This window comes from Euleptes europaea, chromosome 2 (assembly GCF_029931775.1).
Source record: "Euleptes europaea isolate rEulEur1 chromosome 2, rEulEur1.hap1, whole genome shotgun sequence".
NCBI classification, from domain to species: Eukaryota; Metazoa; Chordata; class Lepidosauria; order Squamata; family Sphaerodactylidae; genus Euleptes; species Euleptes europaea.
In genome coordinates this window covers 32,828,552-32,851,700 of record NC_079313.1, presented here as the reverse complement: position 1 = coordinate 32,851,700, position 23,149 = coordinate 32,828,552, and the positions used below count along the sequence as shown (strand labels likewise).

Sequence of the window (23,149 nt, the reverse complement as noted above, 5' to 3'; positions counted from 1 at the left end):
AGACTGGGCTAGCCTGGGCTACACCAACTTAACCCTACCGCAAACCAATACTGCTCAAGTTCACTAATGTTTAATGGCACAAGAGTACACTCACAAGATGACAAAGGGGTAGAAGTAAAAAATGAACAGTGCTTCCTGGGGCCCCAGGAAGAGGATTGGGGAAGATTGAACTTTCAATATAAGGCATGCTCATACATGTCTAAAACATCACTGTTTAGGGCAGATATTTTTCTTACTGCTACAACACAGTTATTTGATTTTCATTTACTTTGAATGTTTCCAAAAATTCAACTCTCTCGGCAGGATATATACATCTGGTCTGCAAATGCAAAAGTCTTATAAAGTAACACTCATGGTTTCTGACCCTGCAATGATTGAATAGGGGGTTTATGGACTGGTCTATCTAGTTTGTTGGAAATGTTTCAAAACCTCCAGTTTTTAGACATATGTGGTGATCTGATCCAATCACAGAGATACTGTAGGGAAAAATCTTGCTGGAAACTACTCATATAATGGTTTTAAGATATTGCACATTTCTCTTATGTTTTCTAGGGTTCTTCTACTGGTAACTAAAATACTTATTGCGAATAAGCGCTAAAAATAGTTTGGCAAATAATCATACCGAACTTGTATGTTTAAGAGTTGGTAGACAGTTAAATTCTATTTTTTAAAACTATTAGAAACCTTTTATTGATATTATGTATTAAAATATGGATTAAGAATTGAAACGTATAATTGCTCTGCATTGTTGTATGTAATGACCTGGTCAATATTCTGTTATACAAAGAGCACTGTATAGCATTTGCTAATTTCTTTGCTGATGCTATATTTAGCACACATTGGTCCCACATACACATTAAAATTTTATGGCTATTTGTATTTTTCTAAAAAATTAGAATAAATGGGAAAAACACAAGCAAATAATAATAGATTAATATTTTAACTATCATACATATATCAAGCAGCAGCTATACAAGGTCTGCTATTCTACTCTGAAAATCAGTACCGAGACAACTTACGATACAAACGAAAACATGAGTTAAAAGTAAATACAACTTATTAAATGTTTGCCTTCAAGGATGGAACAGGTTACTGACCCATTAGGCATGCCATTACTTGGCAGCATCTCTACCACAAAGTGCTATAGGGAGCGGATGACCAGCAATGGAGGGATTTCCTCTGCTTGCAGAAGCAATTTATTGCTCCTTTTATACTCCCCCCCCCAATTCCCACCACCTACAGAAGTTGGAGTTCCACATTCCTGCTTGCAATGAAAACCAGTCTGCAATCCCAGCAGGGACTGCAAGGGTGCAAGCCACATTACAATTTCGCTGTAGTTTGATAAATAGGTCTGCGTCCAGCTAGCTTTCTCACTCAATTCCCTTCTTTACTACAGCCATCGTTCCACATGGCTTTTGTCCATGCAAGACCCATGATTCCGAACAGCCTTTTTGATAGATATTTAGGAATCCTCCCTCCCTTTTCACCAGTGGAAAAGCTGCCTGGATTGAACCCATAATGGGGAAATTTTCATTGATGCAGCTACCCTAAACATAAGTGTCTTCCGCAACGGTACTCTGGCATTCCTCTGCTTCTACAGATCTCGAATGCTACGATTTTAAGGTATAATCTGGACCAGAGAATGTTCCAAAAGGTAATCAGCAGAACCGCATGAACTGCTATCTCAAAAGTGGTATAAGAGCTGGAAAATACAGAGAAGACAGCAACCAAGATGATCAAGAAATTTGAAAAGCCTTCCTTTCAAAGAAAGAAATTGTTTGGAGAGGAGGGAGATACAGTATTTAGGACATTACAAGTGGGGAACTGAAATAAACTTGTGGGAGCAGCTATCCCACTCTCTTCACCTTTGCTTCCTCCCTTCCCCCGACTTTTTTCAGTCTCTCACTCTTTCTGCATCCTGCCACCCCTTTTCTTACGCTCTCTGCCCCATGTCTGTCACTTTCTCTTTCTGCCTTCCCAGTCCATCACGCTTTCTCTCTCTGTTCCCCTTCCAGCTGCCTACCTGCTCCCACTCCCCCACCCCCCAGCAGCAGCGGTGGCAGCGGCTCTCCTGGAATTTCAATGGATCTCCCAACTATAGAGATCAGTCCCCCTTAGGGTTGCCAGTTCCAGGCTGGGAAATTCCTGGAGTTGGCAACCCTACCTCCTGTTCACCCAACAGCCAACCTATCTTTACGTGCCCCTCTGTCTTCAGTTTTCAGTCTCTTCCCCCCTCCCTAGCCTCTACCTTGGAACACTAGTCTTTCTCCATAGTGAGGACCAAAGCTGCTTACATTAGTCTCCTTTCTTCCTTTTTATCCACACAACAACATTGTGAGGTAGGTTAGGCTGAAAGTATGTGACTGGACTATAATTACCCAGTGGGCTTCCACAGCAAAATGGGGATTTGAACCTGGGTCTCCCAGACCTTGCTTTGAAGCTCTAACTGCTACACCACGCTGGCTGTCGTAGGGTGGTTGCCGTTGAACAGTAGCAAGCAGCCAGGCCTAGGGTCATGCAAGTCGGGTGGTATCAATTTGTGCCAAGCCTAGGGTTGCCAACCTCCAGGTGGGATCTGGAGAGCTCCCAGAATTACAACTGAACTCCAGACAACAGAGATCTGTCTCCCTGGAGAAAATGGCTGCTTTGGAGGGTGGACTCTATGGCATCATACCCTGCTGAGGCCTCTTCCCTCCTCTGACTCCACCACAAAATCTCTACAAATTTCCCAACCTGGAGCTGGCAACCGTAATCAGGCCAGGCCCCAATGAGTCCTCCCTGAAAGGCTAAAATAGGCCTGGAAAAGGCCTTGTCCCCCCTCTCTCACATTTTATTGGCAGAACCAAGCCTGGAATCTGTGGTTGCCTAGCAACAGCCACTGAAGGATTCCACTGTTAAAAGCTATAGGCCTTTTACCATTTTTGGCTTTTTAAAACTCTCCAATGTATTTTTTTTCCTTTCTTTTTTTAGATTTCAAATTTTTCTGCAAACCTGGGTTTGTGGAAAGATCCATCTTGCCCATTCACAGTTCCAGTCACTGGATTTAAGTATCCAAAGATTTGCCAACTTTGCTGTTAGATATACAGATAAATGGCATAGAGGAAGGCAACTAAGAATTCTTGTCCTCCCTGGCACAGAATACTAAAACTGTGTTACCAGTAAAATGGATTAGCAGCAGATGCAGGACTTCTTCATACAACAGAACTCTCTTATGCCAAAAGCCGTGATGACTACTGGCTTAGATGGCTTCAAAAGAAGATGCAACATCCATGAAGAACATGTTCTACTAAGTGGAAGCTCTATGTAGATAAGGCAGCATGCCTTGGAGTACTCGTTGCTGAAAGGCAAATTGCCTTCATACCTTGCAAGAGAGCTTTTCAAAAACATCTGGCTGGTCAGTACTGGCAACAGGATGTCAGGCTAGATGGACCTGGGGCTGTTTTATGAACTCCAGAAACCTGCTCGCAGAACTTATCTTTCTCTCACACCCTGTCTTTGCTGCCACTCCCTATAATCCCACAAAATTATGGATACGCTGTTCAGGAATGTTACCACTGCATCAATCTTTTCTCCACATCTGAAGAAACAGTCTTTAAAAGTACATTTCAATCACCTACTTACTTCAGATCCTGCAGAAGATCTTTTGCATTAAGCATAGTTATTAAAGAGGTGGTAGCTGCTGGAATAATGATTATGGGCGTTCGAGATCCTGTACAGAGAGAGAGAGGTGTTTTTTTTTTAGCTATGTAACACATAGAATTTTAACAAAACACAATCATCATTATCATTGTCCGTTGTCCTGCAGCTCAAAGAATGCAGAACTAATTGTAAATCCCCACTTCGGATCCACAACATAAAATACTAAGTCTAGAAATATAAAAGGGCCTGTGAAATTAAGAGCAACTCACCTTTTTTCTGGTTTGGAGGAGGCCTTGCTTGGGAGACTGTGAAAAAAACAAACAGACACCACAATCTATTTCCATCTGGTGTAACAGAATAGGTAAGAAATGAAGTTATAAACCACTAAAGCTCTGGTTCTAGTTTTCTTCTCATCAAAAACTAACCAGGTGGCCTTAGTCAAGCCACTCAGTTTCAGCCGTACTTCCATCCCAATCTGCCATGAGCGAGTAATATGTTGCGGTGAGTAAGGTAATTCATGCAAGGCTGCTCTGAAGGCTCCTTTCTTCTCTATTTCCCTTACACAGCCAATGCACTGATCAGAGGCTGAACAGAGTAAATGGAGAAAAGCTCCTGGATAATGAGAGCTCTCAATCAGTCCTGAGTGATGTGTGGTTCTTATCGTTGCTTCTCCTCTCACCTTGCAACTATCTCACTACTGCAAAGGCAATCCTCCGGCGCTTATAGATCACTGAAAGTCACTCTTGCTTGAGCAAGAGGATCGTTCTCCACAGCAGAGGACCCCCTACCCAGTAGCTGAAGAGCTGTGCAAGCAAAGGCAGAGCATGGGATCCAAGTCCATGTACAAACTAGCTGAAACCCTTCCCTCTCGTTCTGCTTGTTATCACCTCAGAGAAAGAAGCAAGCATCTTGCTGTTCTTTTTGTGATTTTACTGATGTGTGAGACAAAAGTCAAATCAAGAGAAAATTTGCCAAATCCTACTCCTTACCACAGCCCCCATCCCTCATGTAGGTCCTATGTTCCACAGAATAGCCTTTTTAGGTAACCAAAGCCCTCCACCCCCCCAGCAGCAGAAAAGCTGGTTAGAACAAACCTTCTATCTGCTTCTGCAATGCCTGATGGAAGTTTGGCTGATGACACCTGCTGCCTACAATTGTCTCTCCTAGCCAGAAGAAGCCCACACCAACAGAAGGGCTAAGATGTTTTGTTTTATTTATAGATAATGGAGATGTAGCCCAAGTTCACAATTTACTTCAACTTGCACTGTCCTAACTGAACCTGAGTTAGTAAGAGCATATAGCATATTCTCTGGGACTTGCTACACGTGCACAAGAGTAGTCTGTTCTGGATAAGAATTTTGAATATACAACCCTTCGATATTCTTGAGAATGTAAGTGCCTGCTGAAGCAATGTCAAACACGGCAGAAGAATTTAATATGAGTTACCACAGTTCGGTAACAGGACAATATTCTTCAGTGTTTCCCAGAGGACAATGGCAAAATATTCATAGTGAAGACTGTGGCTACATGCTGAGCACATTTACCAAGTTGTAGATCCTATTTTAGTGTGATTAACTTTTGAGAAAACATGCTTGGGATTAGTCTTTAAAAGCCTTTATACAGACTAAGTGAATTATACTTTTTGCCCTACAGATTATGGCAAGGAGAACTCAATTAAACCCCCCAAACAAATTTACACCCATTACTCAAATGTCAGTTTTCTACAATGCAAAAGACTGCTCAAGTAGTGTGGCAAGTAAAAATAAGGAATCAATAAGGAATCACAAATGGGAGAAGCCACAGGTATACTATAGCCATGGGGAAGGTGCAGTAGGAAGGGAGGAAATCAGCAGGAATCCCCCCCTGCTCTTGTGCAAGCTTTTCAGTTTGTACAAGAATGTGGTGATGGTGTGGAATGTCCCCTTCACACTGTGAACCCATCTAGATTCTGTGCTATTTTCAACAGTACCCCAATCTTTGGGAGAAGTGGAGGGAGACAGCAGGGGGAAAGGAGGTGGGAATCAGCAAGTATCCCTTCCATTAAACCCATTCCATTTGGATCCAACACATACAATTGTTTAATGGTAGATAAAAGTTTTGTAGTTGATTGGCACAGAAATTCTTAGCCCCTACACCTGCCAACCACCCCCCCTAAAACCATTTCTGCCACGAACAAGAAAGATTTTTTTTTGTGCTCCAGAATCCTCCACAATACCATAAGGGATGTCTGTATGACCATAAGAGTTCATGTGCTGCTGCAGAAAATGTCATGTGCTGCTTTTGGTATCACATATATGGTACATATACATGGTAAGATGTCTACTGCAGAACAACCTGTTGCAACTCAGACAATGCCATGATGCTCCTCTGGGTTTGAGCAGTACTGAATGAGTGCTTGCCCTACTACTGACAAAAATTCCTGTCAGCAAACTCTTCTGTTGGATGCCATGGTTCAATGTCAAATTTGTATCAAAAATCATTCAAGATTAATACAAGCCTGAGCTTGCTTTTAACAAGAATATATAAAACAACATTCAAAGCTGCCCACAAATCATGGTTAACATTAACATTGGCCATAGTTAACATTAAGGCAGACTCAACAACAAGGGTTGGTGGTTTTACTGGTTAGAATCTAGGGGAAGTCAAGGCAAGATTCCCACAATTTTGCCAATCCCTTAAGATTGAAAGATAAAGGAAACATCTTCACCAGTGGGGGACAGGGGCACCATCATGAAACTGACACTTGGGGGAAGTTCCCTAGCTACTATTGTCATGATACGCATGGTAACTGACCAACTTGGCCTTCCCTTATCAGGTATATCCCACACATCATATTTGAGAGGCAAAAAACTTCAATTTCAGGAAAAATGGTGTTTTGGTCTTAAAAATATAAAGATAGAGGAGTAGAATAGCATGAGTTAGTGTCTTAATTATGCTTCCCTAACTGACAAAAAAAGTGAGAAACAAGTACACCATTTTAACTAGAGAAGTTAATTGGTAAGTGACGAGCTTCAATGACATATTCCCACGATGATCAAATTTATATCTGAAAGTCATCACTTGCTGTGAAGAAAGACTTGGAAAAAAGAACTTCCTTCATCTCACACAGACATTGTAACTACAGATCTTAACTTCCCCTTTCTTTATTTAAATATTAATTGAAGCATTTGAACCCACTTTTCCTGCTGTTCATAGTAGTTATTTTAGTTCCTTAGCTTTCTGTTCAATCCTTACAAAAAGTACAATCAAAATAGTAAACACAAGTGAGGACATTATATTCTTCTAACCCAAATAGTACATATCCTCAATGCTTGGAGGAGCTAGAAAAATTAAATTTCAATTCCTCTGCTTTTAAAAGTAAGGACTAAACTACAACTTTCCATAACTGCTCTTGACTGAAGTTGCTAAAATTTATCTTCCAAAATACAGCCCCAATGAGTAGGAAGTGGCCCCGTGCAACTACGGGGGTTACCGCACTTTGTATTCTCAGCGATGTCTTAAGAGTTTGAAAATGTTATAAAAAACATCGCTTTAAAAGGGTTTTTGGATACCATGGCTTATAAATGGTTGGAAGACGTCTTCACAGCTAAAGGGGCCAAACAAAGTGCGAACAGTATTTTTTATAACATTTTCAAACTCTTAATACATCGCTGGGAATACAAGTGCGGTAACCCCCTACCTGAGCCCTAATATGGCTGGGGTTTGCTAGGGCTTTGAAAGCTTGGGAATAGCACTTGAGTGCTATGAGTGCAGGGAGGTTGCTGACCAGTCCCAAGGTATTTTAAGAAAACCACAATACCCCTGTAGGTACTTTCTGTTCTGAGGGTGGTTTCAGCTAGTAAATTGCCTATGAAAACCTGTACACTGAGGGAACAACAACAAATCTACTGGTGATGGTTTCTCAGGATGCCTATGGCACTTGTGGCCTTGGACCCACACATCTGCAGCAAAGCTTCACCGCGACAGCTTCACTCATCTGAGCAAAGTCTTCTGCTACCCTGCAAATGGATAAAAACAACAGCTGCCAGTACCCAAGCTCTCTCTGTTGTGGCCTCAACTTTGTGGAATGGCCTGGCTGAGATGTCAGGAAGGCTCCCACAGGTCTATCGTTTTGCAACAAAAACGTTCAGGACGGGCATTTTTATGAAGAAGATAGGGCTGTTGTACAAAGGAATGGTTCAGGGGAGTGCTGTTATTGTGTCCTATTTATTGTATGTATAATCTTGGTTTTGCTGCCTTGTCTTCTACTTGTGTAATCCATCTACTGCATTGTTTACAGTATGTCATATGTTAATGTATGCTTTTTCTCTGTATCGTCTTCTGATTTTTGTAATCTTAGTCCTACTGCATTGTTCACTTGATAACGTATGCCGTCTGATTTCATTGTTTTTATATTTTATAATCTGCCTTGAGACTCTGAGAAAGGCGGGCTGTAAATAAATTGTCTTTGTACCGCCAGAATGGAAGGTCAACCATGATATAAGCTAGCCTTTGTGCTGAAGAAGGCCTGTACAGGCCTTTCAGTTAATGTGTATGAAATCACATCTGGCAGTGTGACCCATATGCAATGGTTTATCCAGATGTATTTCTGCTCTTGCTATTTCTACCCTTTTCATATCATTGCCTGTCAGTTCCAAACACATTCTTATTCTCAACAGACCTAGTGAGATAAATATGACAGGCAGTATGACCTTTCTAAGCACAGGCACACAATTGCAAAGATAACAGAAGCAGAAAAGAATCTCAATACCATGCCACTCTAAATACATTAACATTCAATCTTTAGTGATTTCTTTTAGATAGATTTTTAAAGATTTTTTTTACATTTGCTAAAACATATGTTGATAATACTTGATAAAAGTATTTAGCAATGTTCATGGGACATGGAAGCAGTGATTTTCCATTGTAACCACAAAGAGGTGCTCTTGTTAATAGTGTAATTTAGAACGTCTGAAAAGAGAATATTTTCAGGGGGGCTGAGGTGGAAGAAAGATCAGGAGCTGATGTATTGAAGGAGTCAAATCAATTTAATGCCTATCCAGACCCTTCTCTCCCTCCTTTCACAGAAGTACAGCCCCATAGGTTCTGGAAAAGGGGAAACTACTATTACCCTAGTTTATATGTCTACAGCATAGACGTCCTCTTCCATATATTCTATCAGGTTTACTGGTTCATCCAACATAATTAGGTGCACAGTTTCTGTTTTAAATAAAAATGTCTAATAACTGCTCAGGGAAAATCAGTTTTCACAACTTGTACATATTAGATTCAATTGCTTGGATCCTACAATTGCATTCAAAGAATGTAGCTGTAGAAGTGTATCTTCTCTGACTTTTACCCTCAGCATCCTTTTGCAACACCCAAATGAGGCACCAATGGAGGCTGCAGGACTCCACAAGGACTAAAAGGCACCAGGCATGGAGGAATGCAAAGAAAAGGAATCTTCCATTCACACAAGGATATGGTAGGGGCAATTTTGTCCAATTTCCACTCCTCACTTTAACCCCCCAGACTCAAGTGGCTTTTTGTCCAAGGGGATCTCATGACCCATGATAATGCCTATTCAGAGTTTGCAGAAGGATGCAGTGGGTGGAAAAAGGAGAGAAAGATCCAACTCCATGGGGGCCTTCTGCTCAGGCAACTATAGGACCCAACCAAGCACACATTTGAATCATGGTTCTATACTCTGAAGATATAATTTTAAAAATTATGTTAAATTGTACCTATCACACAGTATGGACGTTAGTCTAATGTAGAAAATAGTGGTTAAAATGTAGCTTTTACCTGGCCTTGTCACCGGCTGAGCTGCTGGGGTCTGAGTCTTTCGGGCCGAAGCTCCTTCCTTAAGAAAGAGGAAAGACAATCTTTATTTTCACATGGATTTTATTAATGTATAATATATACATTATACATGAACACTAAAGCAACAGCATGACAATATTTCAAACCTACAAATTCAGAGGAAAACCGATCTTTAAAAAAAAAACAACCACCAGTTATCTGACACTATTTTAAAAACAATGAAAAGCAAGCTGGCTAAAAGCATTTCTAAACTGACTGAAATCTTAATACAGCTTTAAAAAAATTACTCAATTACAGACAAAAAGTATTCACTAATGGGTCTTCAACAGTAACTTGTGGACAAAAAATAGTGATGTTTCCTTGCCTGGAGGCAATTCTGAGCTCCCATATGTGACAGCAGAGTAGCTATTTACCACTCTGATTTACTATATAAATCTTCAATATTAATAATTTTATGAGAGTACAAGTCATGGCTCTTCAAAGCTAAGAATGAGCCATTTCTGCTCTTATTGAAAAACCTCAAAACAAGCCAACATTAACTACTGTAATGTAAAAAAGCAAACTATTCCTGCCTTAATACACATGTGAAATGTCAATGGATACATAAATATTGCTAATGCCAATCCAGGTATCTGCTCTCATACAGAAAATGGCTTGCCAACTGTCAGAATAATCTTTTAACCCATGTGAACCTAGCATATTATTTTTAAATTAGTTATAGGGGGAAAGTGAACATTAAGCAAGGAGGTATCATTTCAATGGCACCAAAGTTTGCTAACACCTCACAGATAGTTGGAAAAGAATAGAAGTTCTGTCATAATAGGGTGTATATCATATTTTTCTAAGACATAATTTGTGTATGTTCATCACTTGTCATGATTATGTGTACATGGAAGCAGCACATCAGATGGTTTCCAAATGAACACGACCCATAGTAAAACAGTGGCAAGTTTCTTAATTGAAGTAGCTTATCTACAGAAAGGTAAATGCATAAATAAGCTAGATTCAAATTGGTTGCCTTGCATCCAGAAAATAGATTTGGGTAATTAGTTTTGACCAATTTGTATAGTGTTGCATATTTGTTATACTACTGTACACTTTAGTTATGTGTAGGGTGTTTTTACCTTGTTTTTCTTCTTAAAGCTGCCTTGAGTGTGTTAATAAATTTAAAAAATAATTATAAAATTAGTGGCAAGTTATGTGACCTGATGATTGGCTCCATTTAGGGACAATGTAATGAGCAACACAGTCCTTCGGTCCACATTCTACACACAGTCAAACAGGCAAAAGGAGGCCACTGGTGGTTTAACTACTACCTGCACATAAACACAACTTACCAGTGACTTTGGGCAAGAGCACAGCTGCTATGGAACTTTGCTTCCTTTCAACATCGCTGTGCATGGCAGTTTGAGTGGGAAAAGTCCCAAGGAACTAAACTCAAACTGAATAGCATCAGTGCTTAGTGGATTGTATCCTTGATTTAATAGGTAGGTTTTGACAATGGATACTGTTAAACCAAATCTGACTTAAATGTTCTCTCATGACAATTAAAACCCAGTATGGCTCTTTGAAGCAATTCAATAGTAGACAAAGAGATCTTTTCCTTTATTATTAAGCTCATATGACCAAAGATCTTGAGCATAAAGAATACATAAAAGATAAAACAGCGTTGAAACATTATAAAATCTTGAAGGACTTAAAATATTATAATATTACAATATAGACAATAAAATAGATAATATATCCAGTTAACACATTAAAAAAATACATACGCCCATCCAATTCATATATAATCAAGAAATAAAATCATTTTAATGTAACTTTTAAGATACTACTATTGCCAGATATTTTGTAGCAGACAAAGACACAACATGGACCATCTCTTATTTGTCCAGCTCATAAAGATTAAGATTTAGTTAACTATCTCCCTACTTAAATGTAGTAAAATATGCCTGATTAATTACATATGGTGAGCAATTACTGCTTGGCATACAACCATCAGCTTCTTCAACATCAGTGAACCCCCCCTTCTGTTAGCCTAAATCTACCACTGAATCCAACCTAAACTAGCTCTCATTTAATTATGAAAATAATCCCCACTTCCAACATGCTGCAAAATGGACATATAAAGTCACTGTTCACATGAATTATGTTCAACTGTGTTAAAAGATTCCCAATTTTAATAGTGGCTCTGTTAAACATTAACAACTCCTACACACATTCAAAAATCAAGGATGTAAAAGGTTTTGTTTTTTAAAAAGTTGTCCGTACAATCCAGTACAGAATAAAGCTCAAATTAATACCAGCAAAATGCCAGTAATCTGAAATTTTTCTGTAATCCTCAATGGAGCACAACACTATTGCCCTCACAATGTAAGGTAAAGGGCCAGGCAATTTATTTTCAGAGTTCTTTTGCCCATGTCTAGATAACCTTTTTTATTCAAGTGGTTTGCACAATAAATAGTGTGCATAAAAGTAACAAGAAATAAGTTTGCTGCAAAATGTAATCGGTGGAACTGGACAGATCAATCAACTATGAAGCTTCAGTCAACTAATCAGTGGGGGTCAATTTTAATCAGAGGGTCTGAGATTTAAAGGCACAATATTTTTTAGTTCATTTGTGCTTCTAGTACAATATTATAGTGAGGCATAAAAAATGAAACAATGGCCTCTCAGTCTAACAACAGTGACAGCTTTGGTTTATTACAACCCTCATCTACACTGAGGCTTTGATAGTATGCAGATTTATTTAAATGAAAACAATTACCCATTTGACCTCTAAATTGACTGATTAATCAACTAAATAATTGGTTGGCAACCCTGGATAAAACAAATCAGACAGACATTCCATTTCTATTTCATGTTACTCAAATTCTTTAATGGCAAGTGACAGAATTCAGTGGAGGCTTAAGCTTTTAAAGTCCTAAGTATGACAACCCAAGCTTTTTGAACACCTTCAGTGAGCTTGTCATGGGCTACAGCTAAAAAGCGGTTTCATCTTTATCTCAAAACTGATACTATACCACTGGATTACAACAAAACAAATTAACATGCAATTATATAATGCAAAGAGTTCATTTTAGCTTAATTTTATACGTAAACTCTGTTAACTGAACATAATAGTGAATTTCATGAAAATTAATATCACATATTGACATAATAAAATCTTTGAATATGTACTGTACAAAGACTTGCTTTAAAAATTATGAGAAGTTAGGAAACTACTGAGAGAAAAAAACTATTTTTAAATTAAACGGGAAGTTTCAGTGTGTACAATTATTCAAAATATCCTAAAATATATGTGTGTGTGTACACAGACACACATGCACATTTTCATGAAACAGCAATACACCTGTCCTCATTTTCCCAGATTACCGCAGAGGCTCTCTACCCCCACTCCAATTCCAGAACAATAATAGGAAGGCTGAAGGAGGATTGTCATTGTATAGAATGTATGTATTTGCAAACTAGCAAAATATTAAAAGGGGAGGGGCTGTGGCTCAGTGGAAGAGCATCAGCTTTGCATGCAGAAGGTCCCAGATTTAATCCCCGGCATTTTCAGTTAAAAGAGACCAGGCAGTAGGTGATGTGAAATACCCTAAGACTCTAGTGAGCTTCTGTCAGTCTGAGTAGACAATACTGACCTTGGTGGCCCAATGTTTGATTCAGTATAAGGCTGCTTCTTGTGTGATTTATGTGTGGCATACAATGACCAAAAACACAAGATGAACATAAGAACTGAACTCTAGGACTTGGCTCTAGGGCAAAGATCTGAACCTTCTCTACTGTGATACCAAACGTCTGGACTTTTTGTCCAAATGAAACCTGTAGTGAGCCTGCCTGCTAATGTGTTTAGGAAATTGGCGAAAACCTCTAAGAAGTACCTTGATTGCATACTTGAGTTTCTTAGAAAAGTGAGATTGAAAAAAGAAATCTAAAAAACTTGTTTCAGTTGTATCTCCCAAAGGGAAAATGAAATCTTATTAAGACCCATGGGGAACAGAACAACACTTGACTGCTCAGATAACCAAATGCTGTTCATGACATTTCATTCCTCAACACCCATCTGGTAAGCATGCATAACAACAGAAGACAACATGACTGATAAACTGAAATTGTCAGATGCATTTACGAGACTTGCAGTATTTTTTCTACAGCTTTTTTTAACCACTACCCCTGCCCAGCTACTCAAAGAAAACAAAAGAGCTCAAAGCTGTTCTGTAAAGAACAAAAACACTGTATCCAGAAATGATGAGCTGGGATAGAATTGTATGGTTTCTCGGAACTTCATTTTAAGCATTGTAAAGTAGCCTGCAAAATACTACAGTAAAGGACAAAACAAATGCAATTACCAGAGAATTTTTTTTTTAAGTTTTAGCACTCATGTTTTACTTACAGCCAGAGCTGGAGCTGCTAGAGCAGCCCCAGAAGTACCCGAAAACATAAAACTCTGCAGACTAGCCATGTTGGTCTGCTGCAATCAAACCACCAAGAAGCTTTCTGCACCTTAAAGATGAACTCATTTATGGCATATGTGTTTGCGATCCAACACCCACTTTATCAGACTTATGAGGTCCTATATTCAGTTGGGAGATGTTTGAATATACACATGTGGGAACTACAAACTGAAGAGGAGTTGTAGTTGTTGTGTTGATACAAAGAGTCCAGAAGGTCCACTACATAGGAAACTGCATGTACATTCCAACATCTATCAGGTAATAAAAAATGTGCATTACATATTCACTTTAGACATTTATTATTGCCCACATACAAAGTACCAATCTGATATGCCAAACTGCCCTAGAAGTCACTAAAAATGAAACCCAAGGAAATTCAGATCAACATCGTCTTTGGGGCTTAGTGCATCTCTAATTAATGGGACAATCTATGAACATGGCACAAGTAATATATGCGGCAATTTAGAGGCCTTCAGAAATCAAACAATAGGAAAAGTAAACTTGGTTGGAATTATTCTTGTTAATGAGGCAGGTATCATCATAGTTCCATAGATTCTGAAAGCTGGACAAAGAAATAAAACCTAATTCTGCTATCAGTTTAGTCTATAAAGTTTGGTTTTCATAGGTCCTTAAAAAGAATTAAAGGCTCACTGTTCATGAGCAATGAACACACACTACCTGCTGTAGAAAACGGAGCCTTGTGTACTCACCGTGACGGCTCCTTCTGGTCTGGGTTGAAGGGCATCTTGGAGCGTGGGTATTGTCATCACGTGCCCAGGGAGGCAGGACCAAATTTTTTTCTCTTCCGTTTCCTGTCTCCCTGGGCGGGACATCCAGTTTACGGACTCGCCGAGCTAAGGAGACAGGTAAGTGCAAAGAAGGCGAACCACACCACTGCACAAAAAACAAAAACGATGAGCTCCATGAACAAAACAACAACGTTAAAAGAGATTAGTAATAAGGAAAGAGCCCCGGCGCATGGCGGACATGGGGAGTATCCCAATGGGCTTATAACCTGCGGTACGGACGGAAACTCTGTTCCGACCCCCTACTAGTACGGAGAGTTTGTCTTGGACCTGAGAAGGGCGGGCAAGATGCCCTTCAACCCAGACCAGAAGGAGCCGTCACGGTGAGTACACAAGGCTCCGTTCTCGGTTCTGGGTTGGAAGGGCATCTTGGAGCGTGGGATATCCAGGAGCTATACCCCGGGGTGGGACTCAGGATCAGTCCAAGACCTGCTGCAACACTCTCCTACCAAAGGCCGCTTCAGCGGACGCCCTGGAGTCAATTTTGTAATGCTTGGCAAAGGTAGAGGCCGTCGACCAGGTGGCTGCTCTACAGATTTCTTCCAGGGGAGCTTGTCTGCTGAAAGCTGCGGAAGTGGCCGCACTGCGCACCGAATGTGCGGTGATTCCCGTGGGGGGAGGAATTTTGCTGGCCCTATAAGCCTCCACGATGCACTGCTTAACTGCCGTGCTGACGGAGGAGCTAGACATCCTCCCCCCTTTGTTGGGATTGGTAAGGGAAATGAACAGGGCATCCGACTTCCTGATGTCGGCTGTGCGGCTGAGGTAGACCTTCAGTAGCCTACGGAGGTCTAACTTGTGCCACTGCTTTTCCTTGGGGTGTACCGGACGAGGGCAAAAGGAAGGTAGATGGATTTCCTGAGACCTATGGAACAGGGAGTTCACCTTGGGTATGAAGGTGGGGTCTGTCCTCAGAACCACCTTGTCTCTATGGAAGACGCAGAACCCTTCCCTAGAAGAGAGGGCTCTGATCTCAGACACTCGTCGAGCCGAGGTCACGGCTGTGAGGAAAATAGCCTTCATCCTCAGGATCCTAAGAGGCACCTCCTTGATTGGCTCGAAGGGCGGCCTGGTTAGTGCCGAAAGGACTACGTTAAGGCGCCAGGTAGGAAAGCGATGCACTACTGGTGGTCTAGTCTGCACCACACCCTTTAAAAAGGCCATAATGTGCGGGTGTCTGGACAGGGGGAACCCTTCTACCTCGGGTAGGACTGTGGACAAGGCCGCAACTTGTCTCCGTAGGGTAGAAGCTGCGAGGCCCAGCTGCAGGCCTTCGTGAAGGAAGTCTAGAATTGTAGGGTTCCCCGGTGACAGGGGATCTGTGGACTTTCGTTTACACCAGAGCACAAAGGCTCTCCAGGAGGTATTGTAGATCCTCCTGGTTGAAGGCTTTCTAGCCTCCAGTATAGTGTCTACTACTGCGGGAGAATAGCCCATCCCTAGTAACGATCCCCGCTCAATTTCCACGCGGTTAAGCGCAGCCATTGAGGCTCTTGGTGGAACAGGGGGCCTTGTTGTAGCAGCTGTGGGATAGCCGGGAGCTCCCAGTGGGGTTGGACCGACATTCTCTGCAGGCTGGGAAACCAGGGTCTCCTTGGCCACAGAGGGGCTATGAGTATGACTGAGGCCCTCTCCTTCCTGATCTTCCTCACTACTCTGGGAAGTATGGGGATGGGCGGGAAGGCGAATAGGAGCTCCTGTGGCCATGGGGCCACCAGGGCGTCCATGTCCTCTGCTTCCCGGTGGAAGTACCGGGTGAAGAACCTGGGAAGAAGGTGGTTGGTTGCCGAGGCAAAGAGATCCACCTTGGGCCGTCCGAACCTTTCTTGTATCGACCTGAAGACTGACAGGTTGAGGGACCATTCCCCTTCGTCTAGGACCTGCCGACTCAGCCAGTCGGCCTGTGAATTTAGGGCCCCGCTGATGTGTTCTGCGGAAAGAGACCGCAGGTTTGATTCCGCCCAGAGGAGGATCGCCCTCACCTCCTTGTGGAGACCTGGAGACCTCGACCCCCCCTGTTTGTTGATGTATGCCTTGGCCGAGATGTTGTCCGTCCGGACCAGGACATGTTTGTGTCGAATCGCGTGCTGGAAGTGGAGTAGAGCGTACTGAATCGCCCTCAACTCTAGCCTGTTTATGTGAAGTTTTCTTTCTTTTGTGGACCAGGCCCCCTGGGCTACCAGGGACTGACAGGTGGCTCCCCACCCTTCCAGGCTGGCGTCCGTGAACAGCTGGATCTGATCTTCCACTAGGAAGTGCAGTCCCTTGTTGATGTTGCTGCTCCTTAGCCACCAGGTTAGGGAATGTCTGAAAGATAGCGGTAGGGGGATTACCCTGTCCCTGCTCTGAGCTATGAGGTCCTGATAGGGACGAAGCAACCTCTGGAGTTCCCTGGAGTGGAATCTGGCCCATGGTACTGAGCTGATGCAGGCTACCATTTTCCCTAACAGTTTGGCCAGGCCCATGATCCTGCCCCGGTGGGAACTCACGGTGGCTCTGACTAGGTCCTGCAGCTTGACTACCTTGTCCTGGGGTAGAGTCACCAGGTTGTTGTGTGTGTCTATGATGACCCCCAGGTGCTCCAGCCTCTGTGAGGGGATGAGGTGACTCTTTTCCATGTTTACCAAGAAACCGTGGGAGGTGAGAACCTGTATTACCCTGGAGGTGTGCGATAGAGCTTGCTCCCGGGAACTCGAGCAGATCAGAAGATCGTCGAGATACGGGAAAACGGTGATCCCCTCCTGGCGGAGCAGCGCTACCAGCGTCACCAGGATTTTGGTGAAGACGCGGGGAGCGGAGGTCAACCCGAAGGGGAGGGCTCTGAACTGATAGTGTTTCCCGCTGTAGCAGAACCTGAGAAACCTGCAATGAGAGCGATGAATGGGCACATGGAGGTATGCCTCCTTTAAGTCCAGGGAAGTGAGGTATTGGTCCGATTGGAGAGCCTCCAGTATGGATCGGAGGGTTTCCATTCGGAATTTCCTGTAACGTACACTTCTGTTCAGATGTTTCAAGTCTAATATAGCTCTCCAGTCCCCATTTTTCTTGGGGACTGTGAAGAAAATCGAATATACCCCACTCCCCTGTTCGGTTTGAGGAACCGGCTCTATGGCTCCGATCCCCTGCAGGTGCCTGATCGCCTCTAGAGTTCTCTGGTGTTTCTCTGCCCGTGCAGATCTTGGGGAATTCACAAATTTGTCTCGGGGAATGTTGGTGAAATCTATCAGGTAGCCCGACTGAATCACCTGAGATACCCAGGCGTCGGTGTAAGATCTGCCCCACGCTTCTTGGAAGAGGAGGAGTCTTCCCCCTATCCCCGGGCAGTTGGCGTCACTGCTTGTGGGTCTTGGGGAACCTATCTCCCTTGTTATTTGAGAAGTGTTGATGTCCCTGGGGGGGACGAAAAAACTTCCCGCCCCCCCTGCGAGGAGACCCCCTGTAGCTGGTGCTGCTGCCCCAGCTCCCCCTTCTCTGGTCTGAACGGAAAGGAGCGAGCGTATGGGACGATCGAAAGGTAGGGAATGAGGAGGGAGGTCTCCCATCCCTTTTAAAGGATCTAGGGAGTACCTTCTTTTTGTCTTTGTTTTCTACTAGGATCCTTTCTAGCCTCTCCCCGAAGAGTTTCCCCCCTGAATAGGGATAAGACATGGTTAGGGTCTTGTTCTTTAATTCATTCTGCCACGGGCGTATCCACAGCGCCCTTCTGATGGCGACGTTGGAAGAAGTGGCCCTGGCTGCGAAAGACATGGCGTCCAGGGATGCGTCTGCCATAAAGGCCGCCGCCTTGAGGAGTCTGTTGAGCCCCTCCGTCAACTTGCGATTGTCCCCTGTGTACAGTTGGATGATCTTCCTGAGCCATACTATGGAGGCCCTAGCCATGATTGAGGTTGCCGCCGAGGCCTGAATGGCCAGGGTGGAGGCCTCATGCACTTTCTTGGAAAGGATTTCAGTTTTCCTGTCTAGAGGATCCCTGATGCTTCCCATCCCATCCTCGGCGGGTAGGTCCGAGGAGTGGATTGCTGCCACAGGAGAGTCTATGAGCGGTAGCTGGAACAGTGACGTGGCTTGAGGCACCATTGTGTACAGCTTCTTAATACTTGCTGAGAACTGCCTGTTAGCAAGGGGCTTGTCGAACTCAGTTTGGACCTGAGTCTCAAAGAATTCCGGGAAGGGGATCTCCCAGACCCGGGGTTTGGTGCTGGGAAAAAACTCCCTGGCTCCCTTCTTTTTTGTCTTTGGCTTGGGGTCACTAACGGGCTCTGGATCCTCATTGAGGTCCAGAGCAATGAGGGCTTTGTTCAGGAGGGCCTGGAAATCCTCTGCTAGGAACAGGCGGGGGTGTTGTTCCTCCAGGAGGACAGGGGGGTCCTCCTCGGAGTCATATTCCCCTTCCTCCCTATTTTCAGGGTCAGAGGCCACTGATAGGTAGTCCTCAGAGGCCTGGTACTGCTGCTCCACTGGCTGAACTTTCAAGGCCGCCTTGATGGGCCACTGAGAGCTGGGGCGCCCCCCTACTTCCCCCCTGTCTTGTGGGTTGAGGCCAGTGGCCTGAGCGGGGTTGATTCCCTGGATCAAAGGAACCATGGAGTCCCTGAAGGCATTCATCATCTGTGCTTGTTTATCAAGCACCCCATTCAGCAAGCACAAAACCTCCCTCCTTGATACCGGAGCCTCAGGCTCATCGTTAGGTACGTTACCCACTCCGTTGGGATCAGACGTGGCCGAAGCACTCGCCGGGTTTTCCGGGGCTGGGCCCGCGGTCTGCGCCCGATCGCGCCTCTCCTCGGTTCTTGCGCCATTTTGGAGCGGCTCCTCAGAGCGCGCTCTCTTAGCCGCGGCCGCTCCTTCAGATCCAGCCGCCGCGCGGCCGCCGCTCCGGCCGCCAGCGGGATCTCTCCTCCTGCGCCCTGTTGAGACAACGAGGGCCGGGTCCTGGTCTCCCTCGGACAGGAGGTCCGAGTCCGAGTCCCTCCTGCCGTCCGCCATCTTGCCCGCTGGGCGAAGAAGAAATGGAGAGGGGGGGGCGGTAGACCGGAGAGGGGGTCAGACGCGTTCGCGTCTAAAATCGGCAGGCGGGAGGGAGAGGGAAGAGGAGATCCTTGTCGGGAGGAGTTAAAGGAAAAGGGAAGGAAAAGGGAAGGAAAAAAGGGGGGAAAAATTTTCCCCAGACGGAGCTCCAGCTACGTGCTGCCACCCTACTCAAGGCAGGACGAAAAACTGGATGTCCCGCCCAGGGAGACAGGAAACGGAAGAGAAAAAAATTTGGTCCTGCCTCCCTGGGCACGTGATGACAATACCCACGCTCCAAGATGCCCTTCCAACCCAGACCAGAAGGAGCCGTCACGGTGAGTACACAAGGCTCCGTTTTCTACAGAGGTCAATCCAAGCTCTATTCCACATATACTCCTACCATACATATGGTAGAAAATGCATATTAAAACTATACATGTAAAATGGTTTAAGAGCACACTTTCAAAAACACCATGCATGACAAAGTATAAGCAAGGGGTTACTTTTATCCAGAGGCATCTCAATATCCAGACAAAAATAGGGAAAAAATAAAATCCAAACTATGTAATTATCAAAACAGTCTCGATTTACATCATTTTGGAAACTGTCAATTACTTCTTAGAGTTGCAGTATGAAGTATAGCAGTGTAGATATGGGGAGGAAGCTTGATAGGCTAGAAGAACAATGGGAACATGACAGAGAGAAATCCAGGGAAATATGGGGCAAGGAGATGATTCTCTTCCCTTTATCAACAGCTGGTGAAATTTTATAGCTGTTTTACTAATGCATCAATAAAACAGTTATACTTAATGTGTGTGTGTGTAGACGGTGTCATCAAGTCACAGCTGACTTATGTTGCCCTCGTACAGTTTTCAAGGCAAGAGACGTTCAGAGGTGGTTTGCCGTTGCCTGCCTCTGCATAGTGACCCTGGAATTCCTTTGCAGTCTCCCATCCAAATACTAACCAGGGCCGACCCTGCTTAACTTCTGAGATCTGACAAGATTGGACTAGAAGAATTGGTTTAGCTGAATTCTTTATGTGCAGAATGGATTTGTAAGAAAAAAAAGAAAAAAATTATGGAAGGGGCCGTTTCCAACTGGTAGAAATTCTCATGTTCAGATTTGTAGAATATTTTTTGAAGTAGCAACTCAAGAAATTGCCTGGACCCTTGTTTTGAATATAGGGTTGGATCCATTCTGCTAGTGGAATGGGAGAGGCCAACTGTTGTGGACTGCTCCCTTCCACAGGAGATCTCCAACTCTTTCCACATACTGTTCCTGGGGTCCCCTGTCCCCCAGGAGTAGCATTTCAAGGAATATATAAGGGAAATACTCAGAAAGTATTGTTCCACTGATGGAAATCCTTAGTGGAAATTATCATGGGATCCATCAACAATTTGTTACTCTTGCATTTGTTGCAGAGTTCAGGTTCAGGTTTCGCTTTTTAAAAATCCTTCTCTCCTTCCAAGCAGCTCAGGGCAGCAGATAGTTTCTGTCTCCTCCATTTTATGTTCATAACAGGCCTGTGAGGTAGTTTAGGCTGAGAGTGACTACACCAAGGTCGCCCAGTAAGTTTCATGCTAGACACACAAGATGTCCCCAGTTGTAGCCTGACATCTAACTACTTACTGTACCACACTGACTCTTGCACATATCAGATCAACTATGTCTGGTTTCCAGAAAAGGAAAATGAATTGGAAAATGTTCTGGAAAATGGAAAAAAACCTTTTTTTTCAGATAAAGTTATAGATATTTTCAGCTGGGCATGGAGACAGGGAGAGTATTACTGACAAACTGCTTGCAGACCAGCCATTCTACTTCTCAGAAAAACTGATCTAAGCTTGAATGAAAGTTGTCACAATGAAGCACAGAAAAACTTTATCCATGTAAAAAGCGCATATGTGAGTGCACACACACACACACACACACACACACACATATATTCACTTAACATTTGATGAGGCAACATTATTTCATTAAGCATCCCTACAGGAAACTAACTGTAATTGCTTTCCAGAGGATTCATCTGTGCTCCAAGCAGCCTGAAGTCCATACATGGGAATTATGAGACAAAGGACTACATTGTAATGGCCAAAACATGACAGACATAAGGGGGAAATGTCCAATGATTTAATATTCAAAATGGGCCAGAGACATTTTGAACTTTACAGCTTTTTCAAGCATTTTTAAAAACTTGTTCAAGGAAGAGTAAGATGCCTGCCTGCCCTCCGTTTGTGTCTTTAAATGAAAAAAAGTTACCTACACTCGCTACTCTTCATATTCTGAAAAAAAAAATCCCCCCATTATTTACTATTAAATTCACATGGTTTTGAATGGCAGTTTGTTGGCTATGATGTCATATACCCAAGGTATCGCATCAGTCTGAAATTTGGCATAAAGAACTCACCTAGCAAGGGTTCAGCCTGCCCAAATAACATAAATATATTGTTAAAATATTAATTATAGACATTGCCTCCAGAGTGTAGGGTTACAAGGTTTCATGCGAGGTTTTAGTAAACAGAAAACATGTCTAACCTTTGTGTTGAATTAAAGTCTATGAAAAAAGGAAGGTTATTCCAGAAGTCACACCCCTCCCCTTTTGGTAAAAACTCACTGCACATTTATTATAGGGAGGTTTTCATTCAATTCCGTCACTGCTGTAAGAGAATGTTAAGAGCACTTTAAGACTTCCATAGGTAAAATAAAGTACTGGTAATGGCAAGCTGGGCAGTTAAGACATGAGGGACCTGCAGTGACACAGTGAAAGGCACTGGGAGACCCCACCCCTCTCTTAACTAGGTTCTCCTTCTCCCCATCTGCATATACGTGGAGAAGACAGCATCCTCAGTCTAGCTGGCTGACCCTCTTATCTAGTCCTTGCCACCTCCCTCAGCACTATAATGTGGGAGATGGAAGCAGAGGTGGGTTGGGGCAAGCACAGTGAAGAGTGGGTGCTAATGGTGGCATGTCAGGAGTCAGAATACCTACCACTGACGGCTACACCTCCTCCTTCTGTTCCTCATCCTTGTCTGATGTCTGGGATGGGGAAGTAGGTCCAACTATGTCTCCTTGGCACTGCTGTCTACTATTCTGGCCCTCCCTCCCTTTGGATTGCAGATACTGGTACTGCTTCCAGGACGATTACCCATGAGAAACTAGCCATTTCAACATGTCAGAAAATGTGGCTCAGAAAACCATGCTGAAAAGAGGATGCAGGCTGTGAATTGAAGTAGCAGTAGGGAAAAGTTTAGGACCTCTCCTGGAATATAACTGCATTTTCTAATAGGCCTATGAAGGTTTGCATTTTTCTCTTTCTTACAGATGTTCTTTCTCACCTGAAGTAATAAGGCAGGCAACCCAATGAGATAAAAACCCAGGTACGAACAAACCTGAATGCTAGCTCGGTCCCTGTCTCTACTTGCACAGCAATATTAG

At 43.3% G+C, this 23,149-nt stretch overlaps 1 protein-coding gene across 1 annotated transcript in view; it reads right to left on the bottom strand.

Annotated features, from left to right (window-relative positions):
- CDC73 (cell division cycle 73) overlaps positions 1-23,149 on the bottom strand; it is a 130,252-nt gene that overhangs the window by 6,372 nt on the left and 100,731 nt on the right. The window contains exons 11-13 of the mRNA XM_056867500.1: positions 9,424-9,481; positions 3,909-3,944; positions 3,622-3,709 (exon numbers count right to left, since the gene is read on the bottom strand). Coding sequence (XP_056723478.1) covers positions 3,622-3,709; positions 3,909-3,944; positions 9,424-9,481 — 182 coding nt within the window. The remainder of the gene's footprint in view (positions 1-3,621; positions 3,710-3,908; positions 3,945-9,423; positions 9,482-23,149) is intronic.